We start from the raw sequence: 26,271 nt of genomic DNA, 5'->3' as shown, positions 1-26,271 counted from the left end.
CTCATTCAAGGGTTTTTCTTTATTTTTACTATTTTCTACATTGTACAATAATAGTGAAGACATCAAAACTATGAAATAACACATATGGAATCATGTAGTAACCAAAAAAAGTGTTAAACATCTAAATATATTTTAGATTCTTCAATGTAGCCACCCTTTGCCTATAAATCAACAGGCACCAAAAATCATTCCTGAAAGCAGTGTACCTGTCATTTATTCAGAAGCCACATTTCAGACAGGTGAATTTGATAAGCAAAAGAGGCCATCATCATTGGTATCTCCATCAATTTTTCTGCAAGGAAATTCAAAGTGGATAAAACATGTTAAAAGGTAATAATCCACGTAATAATCCACATAATTTGTATAGCCCCTTGCCCTCTATATTTATGTATGTTTTATGTCCTGTATGGAGTTATGCAAAACAGATGTATATGAAAAGAGACAATAAAATGCAATATTTTCTTATCTTACAATAAATCAACTGTTAGTTACTGTTAGTACCTACCTGCAATTGTTCATATATCCAGGGAAGGAAGTGGGAGACATTGCCGTAGATTCCTGGCTTGTTCTTCAGAGCACAACCTATACCCCAGCTAGTGTCCCCTACCAGCCACCATAATGAACCCTCCTTGGCCACCATGGGTCCTCCACTATCCCCCTGCAAGACACAAAAGTTACCCCCCAAGTTAGCATTACGTCATGGGATCATAACTTTATACATTCCAGAGTATGTTCATTTCTTCATTTTACCACCATCCGCTCTATCAGAACACAATAAGAAAACAGCAAATCAAAAGATTATATCAAATAAGAAAGAATACATGTAGCATCAAGTAGGTAGTAAAAAAACTTCCCATGAATATCTATGACAAAATATTTTAAGTGTGAATCTGACCTGACACGAGTCCACTCCTCCTGCCAGTGTCCCAGCACAGATCATAGAGGTGGTGACACGTCCATTGTACACCAACTGTGCGTTACATGTGTGTCTGCTGTACATGGTGATCCGGGCCTGTCGCAGGTTTTCTGACACCAACCCTGGAGTCATCGCAATGATTGTCAAGCATAAAGATTTAATACAACAAATAGATTTTATTCTGATGACCTGTGTTTAATAATGACAGTCATTGGTCCTGTAAAAAAAGTTGTCTTGCCACCACTCCTAATGGACCCCCATCCAGAGATCCAGGCTTCTCGCTGGGGAGTCAAATTCACTCCGAAGTTGGGCAGACACACTGGTCTCACCTTATCTACAACACAAAACATTTAAGACTGGCTTGGAGTGTTGTACTCCAATATGACTTCCAAAACATTGACACATTAAAACAATATATAATATTAACCGTGTTAGGGCTCCTTCACAACATTGAAAAGGTTGAATGCAACTTTACTATGCATGTGTATCAATTTACATCATACTGTTATTTTTCCAAACCCCCTAATGTAATTTGCCATTGGAACATGTGTTTCAAATGTTTGAAATCGACCAGTGACTTACCTGACATAGTGAGGGGTGTGTTGAGTTTCATAAGAGCGATGTCATTATCCTTAGTCTGCTTGTCGTATTTTTCGTGAGAGATGATGCGTCTCACTGAATTGCCAGTGGCATAAGCCATCTGTATCTGGATCAAATAGCCAGCATACACCGTCCACTGACTGGGCTGTGATAGCCTACCATACAAAATGACAGAGGGGTTGATCCATATGATTTCAATAACTTTCTGACTGCACCCATTTTAACAAAACCTTTACCAATGGTTGAAGTGGTCAGAAAGTGACCTTTTGGACCTGAATTTCAAAATATTCAGGAGATAGAGGTGAGACATCCATGTGTTCATCAGTGGAAAAAATGTATTGGGTGTGATAACATTTGAAAGAAGACATACAGGGTTGTCAAACTATTGAATGTTTTTAATTATATATATATTTTTTAACCTTTTAACATTATCTAAAAATGCGTAAACTCCCACCCTGTATTCAAGAGTATGCTATGTCTCAACCGATGAACTCAGTTTATATAAAATAGGGTCTAAGCTACAACATTTGTGAAAATGTGTATTTAACTTAAACGTATTTAAATAATTGACGTTAAAGGCTAGACATTTATTTTTTCGTTTTTTTTTTCAAGAAATCAGAATAGTTGGACAAACCTGTTTGTAAGTTAAATTATAAAAAAATGTCTTCACATTTTCAAACAGTACATTTATATTATCAAACGGGGCTACACATTTGGGTGAGTTTTTTTCCCCTTTGCATGAATAACCTTGTTTGACAGCCAAAAATAAAGTAAACCTGTCACGAACATTGGTTGAATTAATGGACCAAGGCTCAGCGAGCACAGATTTCCACATGTTAATTTGATGAAACTCACAGAAAACAATAAAGCTCAAAAACAAAACGTGAAGACAATGTAGTGCTTGCAGGCAACTATACATAGACATGATCCCACAAAGATCCAGTGGGAAAAGGCTGCCTAAATAAGATCCCCAATCAGAGACAACGATAGACAGCTGCCTTTGATGGGGAACCATACCAGGCCAACATAGAAATGAAAAAACTAGACTACCCACCCTAGTCACACCCTGACCTAACCAAAATAGAGAATAAAAAGGATCTCTAAGGTCACAAAAACCATCTAGTGTTCAGCGAAATAACAACACAATGTCAAATACAGGTAGCCTTGTCAAATAATTAACATCCAATAACATTAATCGTTACTCTCTGGTGGGAAACCTTCACTCTTGCTCAGACATTTAGAAACTAAACATGACAATTTCAAAAATAAGCCACATACGTTTTTTGAGCGAGAATATAGATGACTTTCAAGTAGTAAGACGTGTAAAAGCAACAGATACCATTTAATAAGAAGGGGCTAGACGCGTCTTATATTGTGAGCTACCGAGTGGCTAGGACAGGCAAGCATCATACTATTGCGGAGGACTTCATTCTTCCTGCTGCCTTGGATTTGGCTGGGACAATGCTGGAGGAAAAGGCTCAAAAAACTATACAGACAATGCCTTTATTAAACAACACTGTTTCAGGACGCCTCAGTGACATGGCAGGAGATGTTTTGAAAAAAATCCTGCGTCGCATACAAGCTAGTGAATTATATGCATATTACAGCTGGATGAGTCAACAGACTTGTCAGGCCTGGCACAGCTCCTGGTATATGTCCATTACGTTTATGGGGGGTCAATTAAGGAAGACATCCTCTTCTGCAAACCACTGGAAACCAGGACAACATGAGGATATTTTTGAAGTACTGGATGGCTTTGTGACATCAAATGGACTTTGGTGGTCAAGATGTGTTGGTATCTGTACAGATGGCGCAAAAGCCATATGACAGGGAGACATAGTGGAGTGGTAACTATGGACACTACAGTGAAAATGGTTCACGAGGTCCCTGAACTCTCGTGTATTTTCTGCATTATGCAATGATATGGGCAGCGACCATGTAACGCTTTTACAACATCCAGAAGTGGACTGGTTATCAAGAGGCAAAGTATTGACACATTTTTTAAATTGAGAGACGCGTTTAAGGTTTTCTTTACTGAACAAAATTTTCACTTGTCACACCAATTGCATGATGACGAGTTTCTCACATGACTGGCCTATCTGGGTGATGTTCTTTCTCACCTGAATGATCTAAATCTAGGATTACAGGGGCTCTCTGCAACTACATTCAATATGCAGGACAAAATTGAGGCTATGATTAAGAATTTGGAGCTCTTTCCTGTCTGCATTAACAAGGACAACACACAGGTCTTTCCTGTCTGCATTAACAAGGACAACCCACAGGTATTTCCGTCATTGTATGATTTTTTTGTGTGCAAATAAAGGTCAAGCTTATGGACAATGTCAAACGTGATTTATAGTGAAGCAACTGAGTGAGCTGGGTGCGCAATTACGCAGGTACTTTCCCGAAATGGACGACACAAACAACTAGATTCTTTATCCCTTTCATGCCTCCAGCCCATTTACTGATATCTGAATGAGAGCCTCATCGAAATTGAAACAATTGGTTCTGTGAAAATTGAATTTAATCAGAAGTCACTGCCAGAATTCTTGTTAGGGCTGCGCTCAGAGTTTCTTGCCTTGGAAAATCACACTGTTAAAACATTGATACCCTTTGCAACCACGTACCTAGGTGAGAGTGGATTCTCAGCCCTCACTAGCATGAAAACTAAATACAGGCACAGACTGTGTGTGGAAAATGATTTAAGAGTGAGACTCTCTCGCCAATACAACCCAACATTGCAGAGTTATGTGCATCCTTCCAAGCACACCCTTCTCATTAACCTGTGGTGAGTTATGCACAATTTTTAATGAGCAAATAAGGTTTTATGTAAGATGGCTAAATAAAGAGCAAAACTATTGATTATTAGTATTTGTGCCCTGGTCCTATAAGAGCTGTTTGTCACTTCCCACGAGCCGGTTGACAAACTCACACTCATTCTTATGTTAAATAAATGTATCGTATAGTGTGTATGTGTGGCAGGCTTACAATGATGGCAAAAAAATACATTTGAGAGTGCGCTGACCCCAGTACTGGAGGGGGTACGCAGCTGAAGGTTGAATGTTTGAAGGGGTACGGGACTATTAAAACGTTTGGGAACCACTGTTTTAGGCAATCCGGTCAAAAAAGTAGCTTTTTGACCACTACTACCATGGGTAAACATGCATGGAAGGTTTTGTTTAAATGAAAAGGGTTCAGTCAGAAAATATTTAATTCATATAGAAGGACGCAGAGGAAACAGACAATAGTAAGTCCCTCTGCTGGTTTCATTGTTGTAGTGCTCCCACAACAAAATCATGCTGGAGTTTAATTCACAAGGATTTTTTAAAATAGTTTTTATTTTGTATGTTTTTTCCCAAAAAAATTGAGGACTATAATATTCCTCTACCTCCCTTGAGGAATCTCCTCTGAGAGGAACAAATGATTGAGTCTAGTCTCGTCCACCACCCGGCTCTCTGTCTTTAGTAGTAAGTAATACATTAGCTTTGGTACGAGGTTAGATTGAGTCACACTCACGTTTCTACACAGTGGGCTGCAGTGATGATCCACTCAGGGCTGATGATGGAGCCTCCACACTGGTGCTGGTAGTTGGAGTGCAGACTGACTTGCCAGGGCCAAGCACCGCTCACCGCTATGTCGCCTCCTACAATACGGCTCCTAGTGGGCGCGACACTCACACCACAGTCTGGAAGCAAGACAATAACACAGAGAAACATTACAGAATCTAACCCAATTTTCTAATTTCCAAGATTAACTGTAAAGTAATCTGGGCACCCAGAGCCAAATCTCAGCTAGTCTTTAAGGCTGTCACAAGCTACTGTAGGGCAAAGAGGGGTAGCCAGTCTGGTTCAAACTGAACAAAACAGGGATCACTTCTCTGGTGGATAAGAGGGTTTTAACCCTAAAAGCGCCAACATATTTATAACCCTAAAGCGACAACGGCGGTCATTTTTTAAATTGGTAATGATTGCAAAGAGACTGTTTGTCAAGCAGTAACACAAAAAAATGGTCATGTTTTGAAGTTATTCTGATACATTTTATCCATAGCAATTTATCATGAAAAGTTTTCTGCTATTCATTCAAGGTGTTGTGTTTCTGTGATACTTAGAGGTTGAGAAATTGGCGATTTAAGCTATAACAAACCTTTAGGACCTAAGATGGCCACCGATATGGGTGACATGGGCTATATGGGCGCCGGTGCCATCACACATTTTGCTCGAACTTTGGCTATCAACTAAGTTCCAATTGCTTTTTTTAGTTATTGTTGCTGCAATCCTATACGTTTGTGCTCACATCAAAATGAGGGGCATTGTACAAAACCAATCAGGGTTTAGATCGTCTCTAACCAATTAGAGTATCAAAGCCTTTTATGGCTCTGGCCCCAGCTCTGGTCCAACCCATCTGTATCTGGGACCAATCAGAATGGTCAGAATTTGTTTGCATTCAATAAGATGTCAGGGAGGAAAGCAAATCCAGTGTCATCGTGAAGAAGAAACGATAGCGGGTGTGTTCGGCCGGAGGGATGTGGATGGGTAGACAGGCTAAATGTCTGTGCCAAATTTTGTGCATTTATCACAAAATGCATGATTGAGTCAACATTTTCAGTTTAGCCTACCCACTAGAATTCAAAAGAGTATTTTCCTTTCCCCCATATTGACACAGAAATCGTACATGTTTTTTTTGTTGTCTTTAACTAGTTGTTTGACAGAGGCCTACAATTTCAGAACGATCAAAAATAGGGTTTCGAGGGGGTCAACATTTCCACCAGGTGGCACTTTTAGAGTTAGTGTTTTTACTTCAGTTTGGTTGTCTACTTAAGAAAAACTATATAATCTTCATTTTTCCACAGCCAACCCAAAGTGCCTGGTCAAGATATATATAACACTGATAATCTAAATGTGAAGGTTGTCAATCTCCTGTCAATAATGAGGATGGGATCCACCCAAATCATTTGGGTTCCTGGATCCTTTCACAGCATTATAAGGCTGCATTGAGACAATGACTTATCAATGACCCAAGCCCAGCTCATTTAATCCCTACCATTGTGTCGCTGAGTTGTCATAATGCTTCAGCAAATGTACATTATTCTGAGGGCGTTGGAAGACACAATGTAAGTAACTTATTTATGTTCCTCACTGCCCTGAATGCCTCTGCTGATTCTACAGCTATTGTATGCAGTAATCATATGCCTATGAACCAGAGTTATACTGTTAACACTGAGGTGGTCTGCTCAAGCAGGAATCTCCACTGTGAGGAGCAAACCCTGCACTAACATACTGTAAATAACCAAAGCATGTCTACCTCTGCTATGCTTCCAGTAAAGCAAGAAAAACATTAAAGCTTCCCAGAAAAGTGTTAAAAATAGCCCACATTAACAGCTTAAAAACAAGGTTCATGAAATATGACATTCATATTCAGATAATACATTTGATGATGCAGTGATAGCAATACATGGTTATAAGATCTACAGAAAATACAGAAATGCCAAAAGTGGAGGTGTGGCTGTTTTATATTCAGAACCACATTCCTGTAAGGCTTAGAGAGGATCTCATGTTAAATACTGTTGAAGTGATATGGCTACAGGTTCATCTGCCTCACCGAAAGCCCATTCTTGTGGGAAGTGCTAACAGTCAGCATCTGGATGACGTGTGAAATACATGTGATTTCAATAGAGCGGTATATTTTCTGGGTGTTTTAAATATTGACTGGCTTTCATCAGGCTGTAACTAGCGCCTGCAACCTGGTTCAAGTTATCAATTAATCTACCAGGGTAGTTAAAACATCACAGGAATGAAATCATCAACATGTATTGATCACATTACTAATGCTTCAGAAATGTGTTTGAAAGCAGTATCCAAATCCATCGAATGTAGTAATCACAATATAGTAGCCATATCTAGAAAAAACAAAGTTCCAAAGGCTGGGCCTAATATACAGTATAATAAGTTTTGTAGTGATTCCTATGTTGATGTAAAGAATATTTGTTGGTCCGTGATGTGTAATGAGGAGCAACCAGATGCTGCACTTCACACATTTATGAAATTGCTTATCCCAGTTACTAATAAGCATGCACCCATTAAGAAAATGGCTGTAAAAACTGTTAAATCCCCGTGGATTGATTAGGAATTGAACAATTGTATGGTTGAGAAGGATGAGGCAAAATAAATGGCAAAGAGGTATGGCTGTACAACCGTTGGCAAACGTACTGCAAATTCAGAAATCATGTGACTGCCAGCAACAAACATTGACACTATACATCCAAGTATATCTGACCAAATTGAATTCCGTAAAGTGTGGAAGAGATTAAAAAATAGTTGTCCATCAACAATGACAAGCCACCGTGGTCTGACAACTTGATGGAAAATGACTGAGACTAATAGTGGACAATTTTCCACTCCTATTTGCCATATCTTCAATTTAAGCCTACTAGTAAGTGTGTGCCCTCAGGCCTAGAGGGAAGCAAAAGTTATTATCCCTACCTAAGGATCGTACCCCATTTACTGGCTCAAAAAGCCGACCAATCAGCAATCCGTTGTAAAATTTTGGAAGAAATTGTGTTTGACCAAATACATAGCTATTTTACAGTAAACAAATTGACAAGACTTTCAGCACGTTTTGTAGGGAAGGATATTCAACAATCACAGCACTTACACACAATGACTGATGATTGGCAGAGAGAAATTGATGATAAAACGATTGTGGGGGATGTTTTGTTAGACTTCAGGGCGGCTTTTGACATTATCGTTCATAGTCTGTTGCTGGAAAACCTTGTGTTATGGCTTTACACCCCCTACTATATTGTGGATAAAGAGTTACCTGTCTAACAGAACACAGAGGGTGTTCTTTAATGGAAGCCTCTCCTGGTTTTGTGGCTGTTGGAATTCCTGAGCCAGAGATCACAGCGGGTCAAAGTAAGCCAACACAGGCTCTCCTCAGGGATGTGTTTTGTCCCCACTCCTCTACATCTTGTACATTAATAGTTGTACTAGTTCCCATCCTGACAGACACTTCGTTAAGTTTGTGGATGAAATTGCCTTGATCAGCCTGTTGCATGATGATGAGGAACACCATGGCCCGGTCCTAAATTACTTTGTAAAGTGGTGTGACGAATCACACTTGGTCCTCAATACCAACAAGACCAAAGAGATGTGCATATACTTCAGTAAGTGTACAACACCTACCTTTGCAACATCTATCAGCGGTCAGAACATAGAGATTGTAGAGGAATACAAATATATGGGTGGCCTCTCAGACAATAAGTTTCAGTGGAGTAAATGTACAGACCTGATCTACAAAAAGAGTCAATAGAAACTGTACTTTCTCATAATTCTGGGCTGATAAAAATATTGTTGATTGTACTATACGGACTCTATTTTACAAATCTTTCATTGAGAGTATTTCAACTTTTTGTATTTGTTGGTTTGGCAATGCCACCGTCAGCCAGAGAAATATGCTGAGAAGGATTATCACCACAGCAAGCAAGGTACATGGAGTCAAACAGACAGGCCTGGATGAGATATTTAAGGTCAGGGCCCTCCACAAGACTACAAAAATAATTTTAGACCCAAGCCACCCCCTGTACCCAGACTTTGAACTACTCCCCTCTGGGTGTAGGGCACCTCTCGGCAGGAAAAACAGAACTAGTCAATCATTTGTGCCAGGTGAGATATCACTCTAAATAGCTCAAGCTAATGTTCCTATCGACCCAGTAAGGCCAGCAGGCTTATCGCTTATTATTGGTATGTAACTTATGAAAGTTGAATTGTCAATTTGTTTTGTATTTAAACGCCACTTTAAACATATACATGGCACTGCAACACAATTTCCCCATGGGGACAATAAAGTCAGTAAAGTAACAAATCCAGGTAGAATCAGGAATTCCCAAGGGCAGTTGTCTAGGCCCCTTACCTTTTTCAATCTTTACTAACAACATGCCACTGACTGAGTAAAGCGTCTATGTATGCGGATGACTCAAAACTATACATATCAGATACCACATCGACTGAAATGACGGCAACAATTAACAAAAGCTGCAGTTAGTTTCATAATGGGTGGCAAGGAATAAGTTAGTCCTAAATATTTAAAAAACTAAAAGCATTGTATTTGTGAAAAATCATTCACTAAACCTCAACCAAATGTTTTTATGAATAATGTGGTAATTGAGCAAGTTGAGGCCACTAAACGGCTTGGAGTAACCCTGGATTGCAAACTGTCATGGTCAAAACATATTGATACAACAATAGCTAAGATGGGGAGAAGTCTGTCCATAATAAAGCGTTGCTCTGCATTCTTAAAAGCTCTATCAACAAGGCAGGTCTTTTGGGCCCTAGTTTTGGACTACTGTTCAGTCCTGTGGTCAGGTGCCACAAAGAGGAACTTAGGAAAATTGCAGTTGGCTCCAAAAACGGCAGCACAGCTGGCTCTTGGATGGACACGGAGATCTAACATTATTAATATGCATGTCAATCTCTCCTGGCTCAAAGTGGAGGAGAGATTGACTTCATCACCACTTTTATTTGTGAGAGATATTGACATGTTGAATGCATGGAGCTGTCTGTTTGAACTACTAGCACACAGCTCGGATACCCCACAAGACATGTCACCAGAGGTCTCTTCACAGTCCCCAAGTCCAGAAAAGACGATGGGAGGTGCACAGTACTACATAGAGCCCTGATTACATGGAACTCTATTCCACATCAAGTAACTCATGCAAGCAGTACAATTATATTTTTAAAAAACATAAAAATACACATTGTGGAACAGCGGGGACTGTGAAGCAACACAAACAGGCACAGACGCATGCATACAAACACACAATAACATACGCACTATACACACACGTATACATGGATTTTGTGTTGTAGATATGTGGTAGTAGAGTAGGGGCCTGAGGGCAAATGCTTAATATGTTGTGAAATCTGTTGTAAATGTATTGTAATGTTTAAAAAAATGTATAATTGCCTTAATTTTGCTGAACCCCTGGAAGAGTAGCTGCTGCCTATAATACAAATAACTCCTTCTGTTGAGTTCCCCTTCCTGACTGAGTTTCTATAAGCTTTGTCCTAACCTGAAGGTCAGCTGTGTCTGTGCAGAGAATCAGTGTTAAAGTTAAAGTAATCAAGGTAAAGTAATGACTTACCAATACACTGCAGCGAGACTGCTTGTAATGAGCAGTAGGGACTGCAGGAGGAAATTACATCATGAGAGTCATATAAAGGTTTACAGAAGCAATTCTGCATGTAAAAACAGAAAATTCAATACACAAAGACTATTTTTATTTATTCCCCACCACTCAAAAAATGTATTTTATATTTTTAAATGCTGGTATATTTACTCCGTAAAAAAAGGCTGGACTGAATGAGATGTATTCATGTTCTCATCACCTGCTGGTTAGCTGCCCCTGTAGAAGGGAATGAGGGTCAAAGCCTGACAGCTTCATATAGCCATCAACGGCCAAGGAGCCTGGGTTTCTTTGTGAGAACCGAACATAGGACCCACTTGGAAACAGAGATAGGTATGGTCAATCCATCAAATATTATTTATGTTATGTACAAAATGTTTAGCCAGAATATAATATAATCTTCTGTACAAGTGAACAGACTGCTAAACAGCAATCACTAACTCATCGAGGCTGCTGCCCACATGGAGACAAAATCACTGGCCACTTTAAACAACGCCACTTTAAATAATGCCACTTTAATAATGTTTACATATCTTACATTGTTCATATCATATGTATATACTGTATTTTACACCATCTGTTGCACCTTGCCTATGCCGCTCGGCCATCGCTCAACCATATATTTATGTACACATTCTCATTCACCCCTTTTAGATTTGTGTGTATTAGGTAATTGTTGGGGAATTGTTAGATTACTTGTTAGATATTACTGCACTGTCGGGAAACAAGCAGCACAAGCATTTCATTACACTTGCATTAACCTCTGCTAACCATGTGTATGTGACCAATAAGATTTGATTTGAAAGTGATCACAAATGATACTCTATGACATGTATAGTATGTGATCCTATATCTCCTGGTGACCCACCTGCTGTATCCAATCTGCTGACAGGTGGCCCTGCCAATGTTGTCATTCCAGTTATCAGCACACACTGGCTTCCACATCTGACGGTCTGATGAGTAACTCTGCAGCACAAAACCAGACCCATGAAGGCGTACTGGAAAGTAGAGACTGATGTTAGAACAGCGTTCAGTTCAGGGAGAAAAGCATGAAAACAAAAATCATATAATTAACCATAGCAAAGTGTGAACAACCCCCATGTCTACATTTATTTTAACAGTGGGTTCCTGAATACAGTGTCGGTCAACAGCATACTGTAAGTATACTCAGCAAAAAAAGAAACGTCCTCTCACTGTCAACTGCGTTTCTTTTCAGCAAACTTAACGTGTAAATATTTGTATGAACATAACAAGATTCAACAACTGAGACATAAACTGAACAATTTCCACAGACATGTGACTAACATAAATGGAAAAATGTGTCCCTGAACAAAGGGGGGATCAAAATCAAAAGTAACAGTCAGTATCTGGTGTGGCCACCAGCTGCATTAAGTACTGCAGTGCATCTCCTCCTCATGGACTGCACCAGATTTGCCAGTTCTTGCTGTGAGATGTTACCCCACTCTTCCAGCAAGGCACCTGCAAGTTCCCGGACAATTCTGGGGGGAATGGCCCTAGCCTTCACCCTCCGATCCAACAGGTCGCAGATGTCCTCAACGGGATTGAGATCTGAGCTCTTCGCTGGCCATGGCAGAACACTGACATTCCTGTCTTGCAAGAAATCACGCACAGAATAAGCAGTATGGCTGGTGGCATTGTCATGCTGGAAGGTCATGTCAGGATGAGCCTACAGGAAAGGTACCACATGAGGGAGGAGGATGTCTTCCCTGTAATGCACAGTGTTGAGATTGCCTGCAATGACAACAAGCTCAGTCCGATGATGCTGTGACACACCGCCCCAGACCATGACAGACCCTCCACCTCCAAATCGATCCCGCTCCAGAGTACAGGCCTCGGTGTAACGCTCATTCCTTCGATGATAAACACGATTCCGACCATCACCCCTGGTGAGACAAAATCAGTGAAGAGCACTATTTGCCAGTCCTGTCTGGTCCAGCGACGGTGGGTTTGTGCCCATAGGTGACGTTGTTACCTGTGATGTCTGGTGAGGACCTTCCTTACAACAGGACTACAAGTCCTCAGTCCAGCCTCTCTCAGCCTATTGCGGATAGTCTGAGCACTGATGGAGGGATTGTGCATTCCTGGTGTAACTCGGGCAGTTGTTGTTGCCATCCTGTGCCTGTCACGCAGGTGTCATGTTCGGATGTACCGATCCTGTGCAGGTGTTGTTACACGTGGTCTGCCACTGTGAGGACGATCAGCTGTCCGTCCTGTCTCCCTGTAGCGCTGTCTTAGGCATCTCACAGTACGGACATTGCAATATGTTGCCCTGGCCACATCTGCAGTCCTCATGCCTCCTTGCAGCATACCTAAGGTATGTTCACACAGATGAGCAGGGACCCTGGGCATCTTTCTTTTGGTGTTTTTCAGAGTCAGTAGAAAGGCCTCTTTAGTGTCCTAAGTTTTCAGAACTGTGACCTTAATTGCTTACCGTCTGTAAGCAGTTCGTGTCTTAACAACCGTTCCACAGGTGCATGCTCATTGATTGTTTATGGTTCATTGAACAAGCATGGGAAACAGTGTTTTAACCCTTTACAGTGAAGATCCTTGAAGCTATTTGGATTTTTACAAATGATCTTTGAAAGACAGGGTCCTGAAAAAGGGACATTTCTTTTTTTGCTGAGTTTATAATGATTAACATGATTGAGTGGAGACATACGGCACTGTGACTCATCTTCTCCTCCTGGACAGTCTCTGATGCCATCACACCACTGAGAGGCATTCAGACACACACCTCCCTCGCTACAGGACCTCCCCAACACACACTGGTAGGACACTGTGGACACACACACACACACACAAGACAGGGCATCACAGCTCTGACCATGACTATAAGGTTGCTCTTCTTGGCCTTTTCAATGATTAAGAACTACTTGGTAATTTTCCTTTGCTTCCAGATACACCTATAAACTACGTAGACAACTGTGTATTTGGAAAGCAAGATGAATTCGCAAGTTGAATTTGCTTATGTCAACCTAGTCTTTTCATAAAAAGCATATAAATAATGTCAAAATTATGAATATGTCAGCTTATGTCAAGAGCATCAATGGAGATACTGTATGAAAGGAGACTGTACGTACAGAAATACCAAACCAACGCTCCAGCTGCCCCAAGGAGAACTAAGACACTTAGAATTAAGGCCACAATACATTTACAGCGACTTTTCTTCACCACTGAAAGAGATTAGAAACAAACAACACTTAAAATACACTTAAAATAAAAACAACTAGAGGCTCTCTTGTTCTACTTTTTAACATAGAACTCTCAACCCAAGACCTAGATATTTACATATCATTTGACCATTGGTTACTTTTGTCAACCTGGAAACATGGAAAGGCTTGTTTTGCATTTGTGTGACTACAGATGTTGACTGCTACTAGGTGAAAACAGTACTACTTAACACGCTATACAGTGCCTTCAGAAAGTATTCAAACCCCTTGACTTATTCCACATTTTGTTGTGTTACAGCCTGAATTACAAATGGATTAAATTGTTATTGTTTTCTCACCCATCTACACACAATAACCCATAATGACAGTGAAAACATGTTTGTAGAAATTTTTACAAATGTATTGGAAATGAAATATAGTAATATATGAATTACATGCATATTCGCACTCATTTGTCAATACATGTTATAATCACCTTTTCGGGTAAGTCTCTAAGACAGGGTTTCCCAAATTCAGTCCTCCTGACCACAAGGGGTGCACATTTTGGTTTTTGCTCTGGCACTACACAGCTGACTCAAATAATCAATTAATCATCAAGCTTTGCTGTGTAGTTTTAGGGCAAAAACCAAAACCTGCTTACCTTTGGGAAAAACTGCTCTACGAGCTTTGCACACCTGGATTGTACAATGTTGCACAATATTATTACAAAAATTTGTCAAGCTCTGTCAAGTTGGTTATTGATCATTGCTAGACAGACATTTTCAAGTCTCAAACATTCAATGTCATCTTGGTAAGCAATTTGTGTTTTTGGTTATTGTCCTGCTGAAACGTGAATTTGTCTACCAGTGTCTGTTGGAAAGCAGACTGAACAAGGTTTTTCTCTAAGATTTTGTGCTTAGCTCTGTTCCGTTTCTTTTTATCCTAAAAATGACAAGCATACCCATCATTCCCGATGACAAGCATACCCACCACCATGCTTGAAAATATGAACAATGGTACTCAGAAATGTGTTGTGTTGGATTTGCCCCAAACATAAACACTTCGTATTTAGGACATAAAGTTAATTTCTTTGCACATATTTTGCAGTTTTACTTTAGTGCCTTATTGCAAACAGGATCCATGTTCTTGGAATATTTTTATTATGTACAGGCTTCTTTCTTTTCAGTCTTTCATTTGTTAGTATTGTAGAGTAACTACAATGTTGATCCATCCTTAATTTTCTCCTATCACAGCCATTCAATTCTGTAACTGCTTTAAAGTCACCACTTGCCTTATGGTGAACTGCCTGAGCGTCTTCCTTCCTCTCCGGCAACGGAGTTAGGAAGGATGCCTGTATCTTTGCAGTGACTGATACGCCATCCAAAATGTAATTAATAACTTCAGTATGCTCAAAGTGATAATCAATGTTTGCTTTTTTTGTTGTGTACCCTCTACCAACAGGTGCCCTTCTTTGCAAGGCATTGGAAAACCTGTATGGTCTTTGTGTTTGAAATTCACTGCTCGACTGACGAACCTTACACTCTTAGAAAAAAGGGTTATTTGGCTGTCCCCATAGGCTAACTTTTTTGGTTCCAGGGAGAACTCTTTTGGGTTCTATGTAGAACCCTCTGTGGAAAGTGTTCTACATGGAAACCAAAATAGTAACCAAAAAGGTTTCTTCAAAGGGTTCTCCTATGGGGACAGCCAAAGAACCCTTATTGGTTCTAGATAGCATCTTTTTTTTCTAAGAGTGTACACATACTTGTATGTGTGAGGAACAGATACGAGGTAGTCATTCAAAAGTCCATGCAACTTAGTACGTGACTTGTTAAGCAAATGATTACTCCTGAAATTATTTAGGCTTGCCATAACAAAGGGATTGAATACGTTTTGACTCAAGACATTTCAGCTTTCCATTTTTAATTAATTTGAAAACATTTCTAAAAAACATAATTCCATTCTGACATTATGGGGTATTTGTGTGTAGGCCAGTGACACAAAATCTCAATTTAATAAATTTTAAATTCAGGCTGTAACACAACAAAATGTGGAAAAAGTCAATGGGTGTGAATACTTTCTGAAGGCCCTGTAAACCTTATGATAGCATATGAAGACCAAATGGAACACCTCAAAGCTGCTCAGACAATGTTTTTAATAAACAATAGAAGGCAAAAAACAACAGTGTATGAAACTTGTACTGCATATATATATTGGCATTGTTTATCAATTGAGGAATATCAGCAGAATGGTAAATACTGTACCTTTTCGTACTGGGACAGGATGTGGTAATCCAGGGGTGAACGTGTGGTGGGTGTTGATGGTCTGAGGGGTGTACTGAGGGTAAATAGAGAGGGGGGCGTTGGGCATCTGCGGGGCAGAAGCATTTGCAGAGGCTCTTCCCTCAGTTCCGGCCCCCTCTTGAAATCCATAGTTCACATACTGGGGACCTGATGTCTGGGGAAAGCGGAGAGGAGAATGATTTTCCATTTAGTTACAATGAGAGAAATCAATGCATTATTTGATACATTGGAGCACTTTGACTTGGTAACATACAATACACATTACAACCAAAGTGTCATGTTTATCATGTAATTACCACTAAACTTCAATGATTGGTATTGCAATGTACTGTATGTAGCAGTCCATTTCCCACAGGTAAAACAAAATTAGAATCTGACAGATATACAGTGCATTCGGGAAAGCATCCAGACCCCTTCCCTTTTTCCACATTTTCTTACGTTACAGCCTTATTTAAAAAAATATTAAATATAAAATGTCCCTCATCAATTTACACACTACCCTATAATGACAAAGCAAAAACAAGTCTTGAGACACATTTGCACACAAAATACATAAAAAAAACACATACCTTATTTACATAAGTATTCAGACCCTTTGCTATGAGACTCAAAATTGTGCTCAGGTGCATCCTGTTTCCATTGATCATCCTTGAGATATGTCTACAACTTGACTGGAGTCCACCTATGGTAAATTCAATTGTTGGACATGATTTGGAAAGGCACACACCTGTCTATGTAAGGTCCCACAGTTGTCAGCGCATGTCATTTTAAAAACCAAGCCATAAGGTCGAAGGAATTGTCCGTAGAGCTCCGAAACAGGATTGAGTCAAATCACATATCTGAGGAATGGTACAAAAAAATGTCTGCAGCATTGAAGGTCCCCAAGAACATAGTGCCCTCCATCATTCTAAAATGAAAGAAGTTTGGAACCACCAAGACGCTTCCTAGAACTGGCCAACTGGCCAAACTGAGCAATCAGGGGGAAAAGACCTTGGTCAGCGAGGTGACCAAGAACCCAATGGTCACTCTGACAGAGCTTCAGAGTTCCTTTGTGGAGATGGTTGTCATTCTGGAAGGTTCTCCCATCTCTGCAGCACTCCACCAATCAAGCCTTTTATGGTAGAGTGACCAGACAAAATCCACTCCTCAGCAAAAGCACATGACAGCCTGCTTGGAGTTTGCCAAGAGGCACCTAAAGGACTCTTAGACCATGAGAAACAAGATTCTCTGGTCTGATCAAACCAAGATAGAACTCTTTGGGCCGAATGCCAAGCGTCACGTCTGGAGGAAACCTGGTACCATCCCTACGGTGAAGCATGGTGGTGACAGCATGCTGTGGGGATGATTTTCAGCGGCAGGGACTGGGAGACTAGACAGGATCGAGGGGAAGATATCCTTGATGAAAACCTGCTCCAGAGTGCTCAGGACCACAGGTTGGGGCAAAGGTTCACCTTCAAACAAGATAATGACTCAAAGCACACAGCCAAGACAACACAGGAGTTGCTTCGGGACAAGTCTCTGAATGTCCTTGAGTGGCCCAGCCAGAGCCCGGACTTCAACCCAATTGAAAATCTCTGGAGAGACCTGAAAATAGCTGTGCAGCGCGCTCCAGATCCAACCTGACAGAGCTTGAGGGGATCAACAGCATCCTCCCGGAAATCCTAGACCCACTCCAATTAGCATAACGTCTCAACAGATCCACAGAAGACGCAATCTAAATCGCAGTCCACAGTGCCCTTTCCCACATGGACAAAAGGAACACCTATGTGAGAATGTTGTTCATTGACTACAGCTCAGCGTTCAACACCATAGTACCCACGAAGCTCATCACTAAGCTAAGGACCCTGAAGGGCCGCCCCCAGGTGGTAAGGGTAGGCAACAACATGTTTGCAATGCTGATCCTCAACACTGGGGCCTCTCAGGGGTGTGTACTTAGTCCCCTCCTGTACTCCCTGTTCACCCATGACTGTGTGGCCAATCACGACTCCAACACTATCATTTAAGTTTGCTGACGACACAAGTGGTAGGCCTGATTACCGACAACGATGAGACAGCCTATAGGTATGAGGTCAGAGGACAACAACCTCTCCCTCAATGTGAGAAAGACAAAGGAGCTGATTGTGGACTACAGGAAAAGGCTGGCTGTACAGGACCCCATTAACATCAACGGGGCTGTATTGGAGCGGGTAGAGTTTCAAGTTCTTTGGTGTCCACATCACCAATGAACTATCATGGTCCAAACACACCAAGATAGTCATGAAGAGGGCACAACAAAACCTATTCCCCCTCGAGAGACTGAAAAGATTTGGCATGGGTCCCCAGATCCTCAAAAAGTGTGCTCTCAACAGCTGCACCATTGAGAGCATCCTGACCGGTTGCATCACCGCCTGGTATGGCAACTGCTCGGCATCTGACCATAAGGTGCTACAGAAGGTACATCACTGGGGCCAAGCTTCCTGCCATACAGTACCTATATAATATGCGGTGTCAGAGGAAAGCCCATAAAATTGTCAGAGACTCCAGTCACCCAAGTCATAGACTGTTTTCTCTGCTATTGCTTGGCAAGTGGTACCGGAGCGACAATTCTAGGACCAAAAGGCTCCTTAAAACCCCTCTGGGATATATGGGACACTAAGCCAGTGAAAATGCAGAGCGCCAAATTCAAGTAAATTACTATAAAAATCAAACTTTCATGAAATCACACACGTAAGATACCAAATTAAAGCTACGCGTGTTGTGAATCCAGCCAACATCTCAGATTTCAAAAAGGCTTTTCGGCGAAAGCAAACAATGCTATTATCTGAGGGTGGCACCTCCGTATACAAAGAGAGAAAGCATATTTCAACCCTGCAGCGCGACACAAAATGCAGAAATAAAAATATAAATCATGCCTTACCTTTGACAAGCTTCTTTTGTTAGCACTCCAATATGTCCCATAAACATCACAAATGGTCCTTTTGTTTGATTAATTCTGTCCATATATATCCAAAATGTCCATTTATTTGGCGCATTTGATCCAGAAAAACACCAGTTCCAACTTCCGCAACGTGACTACAAAATATCTCAAAGGTTTCCTGTAAACTTTGTCAAAACATTTCAAACTACTTTTGTAATATAACTTTAGGTATTTTTTAAAGTAAATAATCGATCAAATTTAAGACAGGATGATCTGTGTTCAATACAGGAAGAAAACAAACTGACGCTAGCTTTCTGGTCACGTGCCTATCAAACAGTACACATGAAGTGAGCTCGTTTTTAACAGGGCTACTTCTTCATTACACAAAGGACAAACCTCAACCAATTTCTAAAGACTGGTGACATCGAGTGGAAGCGGTAGGAACTGCAATCAAGTCCCTTAGAAATCTGGATTCCAACTTAAAAGAGTGACCTCAAAAAAACAATTCTGAATGGTTTGTCCTCTGGGTTTCGCCTGCTACATAAGTTCTGTTATACTCACAGACATGATTCAAACAGTTTTAGAAACTTCACAGTGTTGTCTATCCGAAGTCACTAATAATGTGCATATATTACCTTCTGGGGATGAGTAGCAGGCAGTTGAATTTGGGCATGCTTTTCATCCAAAATTCCAAATGCTGCCCCCTATCCTAGAGAAGTAACAGATTCTACCCCCAAGCCATAAAACTGCTGAACAATTAATCAAATGACCATCTGACAATTACATTGACCCCCCTCAATTGTTTTTGTACATTGCTGCAATTCTCCATGTATTACCTATGCATAGTCACTTCACCCCTACCTACATGTACAAATTACCTCAACTAACCAGTACCGCCGCACAGTGACTTGGTAACGGTACCCCTTGTATAGTTGAAGTCAGAAGTTTACATGAACTTAGGTTGGAGTCATTAAACCTCGTTTTTCAACCTCTCGCCAAATTTCTTGTTAACAAGATGTAGTTTGGAAAGTTGGTTAGGACATCTACTTTGTGCATGACACAAGTCGTTTTTCCAAAAGTTGTTTACAGACAGATTATTTCCCTTTATCACATAATTCACTGTATCACAATTCCAGTGGGTCAGAAGTTTACATAAACTAAGTTGACTGTGCCTTTAAACCGCTTGGAATATTCTGGGATGAATTTTTATATATAGACCCATTGACCTGCATTGGAAAGGCAAAATTTCCGGATTGATTTTCCTCTGGTTTTGCCTTCCATATCAGTTCTGTTATACTCACAGACATTATTTTAACAGTTTTATAAACTTCAAAGTATTTTCTCTCTAATTCTACCAATTAGCTAGCTTCTGGGCCTGAGTAAGAGACCGTTTTATTTGGGCACGTCAGTCAGGCAGAAATTCAGTATACTGCCCCCTAGCCCTAAGTAGATCGGCTAATTGACATCATTTGAGTCAATTGAAGGTGTACCTGTGGATATATTTCAAGGCCTACCTTCAAACTCAGTGCCTTTTTTTCAAGGGAAAAAAATCAAAGAAATCAGCATAGGCCTCCACAAATTGTAGACCTCCACAAGTCTGGTTCATCCTTGGGAGCAACTTCCAAAAACCTGAAGGTACCAGGTTCATCTGTACAAACAATAGTACACAATTATAAACACCATGGGACCACGCAGCCGTCATACCGCTCAAGAAGGAGACGCGTTCTGTCTCCTAGAGATGAACATACTTTGGTGCGAAAAGTGCAAATCAATCTCAGAACAATAGCAAAGGACCTTGTAAAGATGCTGGAGTAAACAGCAAAAAAGTATCTATATCCACAGTAAAACGAGTCATATATCGACATAACCTGAAAGGCCGCTCAGCAAGGAAGAAGCCACTGCTCCAAAACCACTACGGTTTGCAACTGCACATGGGGAAAAATATAGTACTTTTTGGAGAAATGTCCTCTGGTCTGATGAAACTAAAATAGAACTGTTTGGCCATAATGACCATCATTATGTTTGGAGGAAAAAGGGAAACTTTTGCAAGCCAAAGAACACCATCCCAACCGTGAAGCACGTGGGTGGCAGCATCATGTTGTGGGAGTGCTTTGCTGCAGGAGGGACTGGTTCACTTAACAAAAAAGATGACATCATGAGGCAGGAAAATTATGTGGATATATTGAAGCAACATCTCAAGACATCAGTCAGGAAGATAAATCTTGATCGCAAATGGGTCTTCCAAATGGACAATGACCCCAAGGATACTTCCAAAGTTGTGGCAAAATGGCTTAAGGACAACAAAGTCAAGGTATTGGAGTGGTCATCACAAAGCCCTGAGCTCAATCCCATAGAAAATCTGTGGGCAGAACTGAAAAAGTGTGTGTGAGCAAGGAGGCCAACAAACCTGACTCAGTTACACCAGCTCTGTCAGGAGGAATGGGCCAAAATTCACCCAACTTATTGTGGGATGCTTGTGGAAGGCTACCCTTAAACGTTTGACCCAAGTTAAACAATTTAAAGGCAATGCTACCAAATACTAATTGAGTGTATGTAAACTTCTGACCCACTGGGAATGTGATGAAAGAACTATAAGATGAACTAAATAATTCTCTCTAATATTAATCTGACATTTCACATTCTTAAAATAAAGTGGTGATCCTAACTGACCTAAGACAGGGAATTTATCCTCTGATTTATTGTCAGGAAGTGAGTTTAAATCTATTTGGCTAAGGTGTATGTAAATGTCCGACTTCAACTGTACATAGCCTCGTTATGGCTACTTTAAAAAAAAGGTTTTACTTTAGTTTTTTTGGTAAATATTTTCTTAAACTCTTCTTGAACTGCACTGTTGGTTAATGGCCTGTAAGTAAGCATTTCACGGTAAGGTCTACACTTGTTGTATTCGGCACATGTGACAAAGTTTGATCATATCTGGAGAGAAGAATGGGAGAAACTCCCAAATACAGGTGTGCCAAGCTTGTAGCATCATTACCAAAGAAGTGTCAAGGCTGTAATCACTGCCAATTGTGCTTCAACAAAGTACTGAGTAAAGGGTCTGAATACTTATTTAAATTTGATATTTCATTTTTTTATATACATTTGCAAAAATTTCTAAACCTGTTTTTGCTTTGTCATTATGGGGTATTGTTTGTAGATTGATTGAAAAAAATCTATTTTAATACATTTTACAATAAGGCTGGAATGTAACAAAATGTGGAACAAGTCAAGGGGTCAACAAGTCAAGGGGTGAAGTTACCTGGTTATTGTTCATGTCGACACCACTTTCAATGTTCCGATGAGATATTATCAAATCTGAAAAAGTTTGAGGAAACTTCTGATTTTAGCCACAGTAAAACATTTTTTTTATCAAGTTAATACAACAACAAAGTCATATAAATGTACAGCAAAGCTTAGAAAAACGTTTTTTTTTTGTACAGTAGATTCAATTAGAGTTTTTACCTTTTACCTTCACCAGATTTACCTTGGATTAGTTCAACTTAGTTCAACTGTTGCTTTTGAACACTGATTTGACGTCCCTTCTTCTTATTCTCTCTCCCTCTAACTCAGTCCATTCTCTCTTTACTCCTTGCAATAAACGGCCATGACCACACCTTAGTTTGTGTGAACAGCCTGACCTGTAGGGCGGTACAAGTTGTAAAGCTATAACAACAAATCAAATCAAATCAAAATGTATTGGTCACATACACATGGTTAGCAGATGTTAGTGTGAGTGTAGCGAAATGCTTGTGCTTCTAGTTCCAACAGTGCATTAATACCTAACAAGTAATCTAACAATTCCCAACAACTACCTAATACTCATAAATCTTAAGGGGTGAATGAGAATATGTACATATAAATATATGGATGAGCGATGGCCGAGCGGCATAGGCAAGGTGCAGTAGATGGTATAAAATACAGTATATACATGTCATATGAGTAATGTAAGATATGCAAACAGTATTACCAAGTGGCATTATTTAGAGTGGCATTGTTTGAAGTGACTTAACGTCTTATGGCTGGGGGGCAGTATTGAGTAGCTTGGATGAATAAGTTGCCCAAAGTAAACGGCCTACTCCTCAGTCTCAGTTGCTAATATATGTATATTATTATTAGCATTGGATAGAAAACACTCTAAAGTTTCTAAAACTGTTTGAATGATGTCTGTGAGTATAACAGAACTCATATGGCAAGCAAAATCCTGAGGAGAAATCAAAACAGGAAGTGAGAAATCTGAGCTTTACATTTATTCACCAGAATCCCCAATGAAATCCCCTTGAGATATTAATGATGTTGCACTGACTATGGGTTCCACTAGATGTCAACCATCAATATACATTATAATGAGACTTCTATGGTGTTGTGGGAGTGAATGATAGCAGAATCAGTCAGGTGTCTGGCAGTCAGCCAATATCTTATCATGCTTATTCCTCATGGTAGTCACTTGCGTTCCATGGCTCATGAAGACAAGAAGGAATAGTCCGGTTGGAACTTTACTGAAGGTATATGTTAAAAACATCCTAATGATTGATTCTGCACATAGTTTGAAATGTTTCTTTGACTTGCAATATAAGTTTTTGTCCGATGTAATGCTGACCAGAATGAGCGTTTGGATATGTATACCAAACGCGCTAACAAAATAAGGTATTTGGACATAAATAACGGACATTTCTTAACAAAACAAACATTTATTGTGGACCTGGGATTCCTGGAGTGCTTTCTGATATAGATCATCAAAGGTAAGGGAATATTTATCATGTGATTTCTTGTTTATGTTGACGTCAACATGGTGGCTATTGTGACAAATGTTTCTGAGCACCGTCTCAGATTATTGCATGGCTGGCTTATTCCGTAAAGTTTTTTTGAAATCAGACATAGCGGTTGCATTAAGGAGAGGTGTATCTATAATTCCATGTTTATAACTTGTATTATCATCTACATTTATGATGAGTATTTCTGTTGAATGATGTGGCTATGCAAAATCACTGGATGTTTTTGGAACTAGTGAATGTAACGTGCCAATGTAAACTCATATTTTGATAAATACCTTATTAAACAAAACATACATGTATTGTGTAACATGAAGTTCTATTACTGTCATCTGATGAAGATCATCAAAGGTTAGTGATTAATTGTATCTTTATTTCTGCTTTTTGAAACTCCTCTCTTTGGCTTTTCTGTGGCAATATGTGGTGACCTAACAATTGTTTGTGGTGCTTTTGCTGTAAAGCATATTTGAAATCGGACACTGTGGTGGGATTAACAACAAGAATAGCTTTACAATGGTATGAGGATGGTTAATTATGAGAAATTTGATGTTTTGAAAATGGCGCCCGACACTTTGACTGGCTGTTGTCATTTCGCTCCCGTTAACGGGATTGCAGCCATAAGACGTTTTTAAGCCATGAGTCATCAGTCAACCTGGAAAATTTCAACAACTTTGAAGTTTCTTCAAGTGCAGTTGCAAAAACCATCAAGCACTTCGATTAAACTGGTTCTCATGAGGACCACCACAGAAAGGAAGACCCAGAGCTACCTCTGCTGCAGAGCTACCTCTAAGTTCATTAGAGTTGACTGCACTTCAGATTGCAGCCCAAATAAATGCTTAAGAGTTAAAGTAACAAACACATCTCAACATCAACTGTTCAGAGGAGACTGCGTGAATCAGGCCTTCATGGTTGTATTGCTGCAAAGAAACCACTACTAAAGGACACCAATAAGAAGACTTGCTTGGGCCAAGAAACACGAGCAATGGACATTAGACCGATGGAAATCTGTCCTTTGGTCTGCTGAGTCCAAATTTGAGATTCTTAGTTCCAACCACTGTGTCTTTGTGAGAGTAGGTGAACGGATTATCTAGTTTTCGTAGTTTTGATGTCTTCACTATTATTCTACAATGTAGAAATGGTCAAAATAAAGAAAAACCGGTACTGGTGCTGTATAGTTTGTTACAGTATTTCCTTTAACATTTTTTTTATGATATCACAAAGTAATAACCAAACTGACAACAGTGTTATTTTGGGTCACTTCTGCTCATTCCCCACGTTCTATGTTGGAAATATTGTTCCAGCATTCGCTTTAGAACGTGTTAGTTTCGGCGGGAAAAACAAATTCTTATTTCCAATGACGGCCTAGAAACAGTTACCTTGTTAAGGGGCAGAACAACAGATTTTTACCTTGTCAGCTCAGGGATTCAATCTAGCAACCTTTCGGTTACTGGCCCAACACTCTAACCACTAGGCTACCTACCTGCCGCTCCCTAAAGACCAACCTTCAAAATTAAATAACATTGTGACAATAATGCATAAAAAAATATTTAACTGGGCAGTAGCCTAGATTATATTTGTGTGCTTTTGTAGATTTTGTAGGTTATATTGCCAGAATCTTCCACCCTCACACCTGCTCCAATTCATTTACATTACCGTATATTACAAACTCTACAAGTAAGGTCATTACATTGTATGTTAAATTAATCTCATTTATTGGAAGACTCCATGGTGGCCAAAGAAAATGACGAGACCAATAAGCTTCTGACCAATGAAAACGATAGCACTAACACACTGTTGTCTAGGACCGGAAGTAGGCGGTCACCTGTCTCCCCAATGACCATACGTGGGCCTTTTCTCAATTGCACACTCCACGCATCCTCTCTCCTCGTCTCCATCTCAAAACGCATTGGATGAGAATGCCAGAGGTCCGTCTCTGACCTTCCCCTCCATTGGGTTTTGAGAAGGAGATGAGGAGAGTGGACGCGAGGGGTATGTAATTGAGAAAAGACCGTTTGAATGTATGAAATCATGTGCAATATATTGTTTACACTCTAACTGAAAAGAATACATAAGTTACAAAAAAATATATATTATACAATTATTATATACATAAAAACCTCTCCTTCTTAGATGACATTTTAGTCATTTAGCAGACGTTCTTATCCATTTTTCACACTTCTTTTCATACTGATCCCCATGGGAATCGAATTCACAGCCCTGGCTTTACAAGCGACATGCTTTAGCAACTGAGCCACATGGGACCGCAATTACCTAAGTACATTCCCACATTACCTAAATAAATTCAATAGAATGACGTGAAAAGATGGTGAAATAGTTGTTCTTACTGTGTATACAAAGGCCCCGGGTTCTCTGGACATGTTAAGTCTTCTTGGCTGTTAATCAATAACCAGGCAAGGCATTATGACCAGGTTCTTGTGA

At 40.0% G+C, this 26,271-nt stretch overlaps 1 protein-coding gene across 2 annotated transcripts; it reads right to left on the bottom strand.

Moving 5' to 3' along the window:
- On the bottom strand, positions 1-26,271 carry LOC115105583 (transmembrane protease serine 2-like). Of its 2 annotated transcripts, none has more exons than XM_029627778.2 (15): positions 26,178-26,271; positions 22,526-22,701; positions 22,323-22,378; positions 16,129-16,321; positions 13,799-13,891; positions 13,378-13,494; positions 11,566-11,695; positions 10,900-11,013; positions 10,656-10,696; positions 5,033-5,201; positions 1,499-1,671; positions 1,155-1,250; positions 896-1,038; positions 506-658; positions 1-292 (listed from the first exon to the last, which is right to left on the bottom strand). In XM_029627778.2, exons 3-15 carry the CDS (start codon positions 22,335-22,337, stop codon positions 284-286), a joined length of 1,446 nt encoding a protein of 481 aa, XP_029483638.1. In that variant the 5' UTR covers positions 22,338-22,378; positions 22,526-22,701; positions 26,178-26,271; the 3' UTR covers positions 1-283. The 2 variants fall into 2 exon arrangements, with proteins under 2 accessions (XP_029483638.1, XP_029483639.1); XM_029627779.2 differs by having other exon boundaries at positions 22,548-22,701.

This window comes from Oncorhynchus nerka, linkage group LG22 (assembly GCF_034236695.1).
Source record: "Oncorhynchus nerka isolate Pitt River linkage group LG22, Oner_Uvic_2.0, whole genome shotgun sequence".
In the NCBI taxonomy this organism is placed as follows: Eukaryota; Metazoa; Chordata; class Actinopteri; order Salmoniformes; family Salmonidae; genus Oncorhynchus; species Oncorhynchus nerka.
The sequence above is the reverse complement of the archived record's forward strand: the minus strand, read 5'-3'. Positions and strand labels throughout refer to the sequence as shown.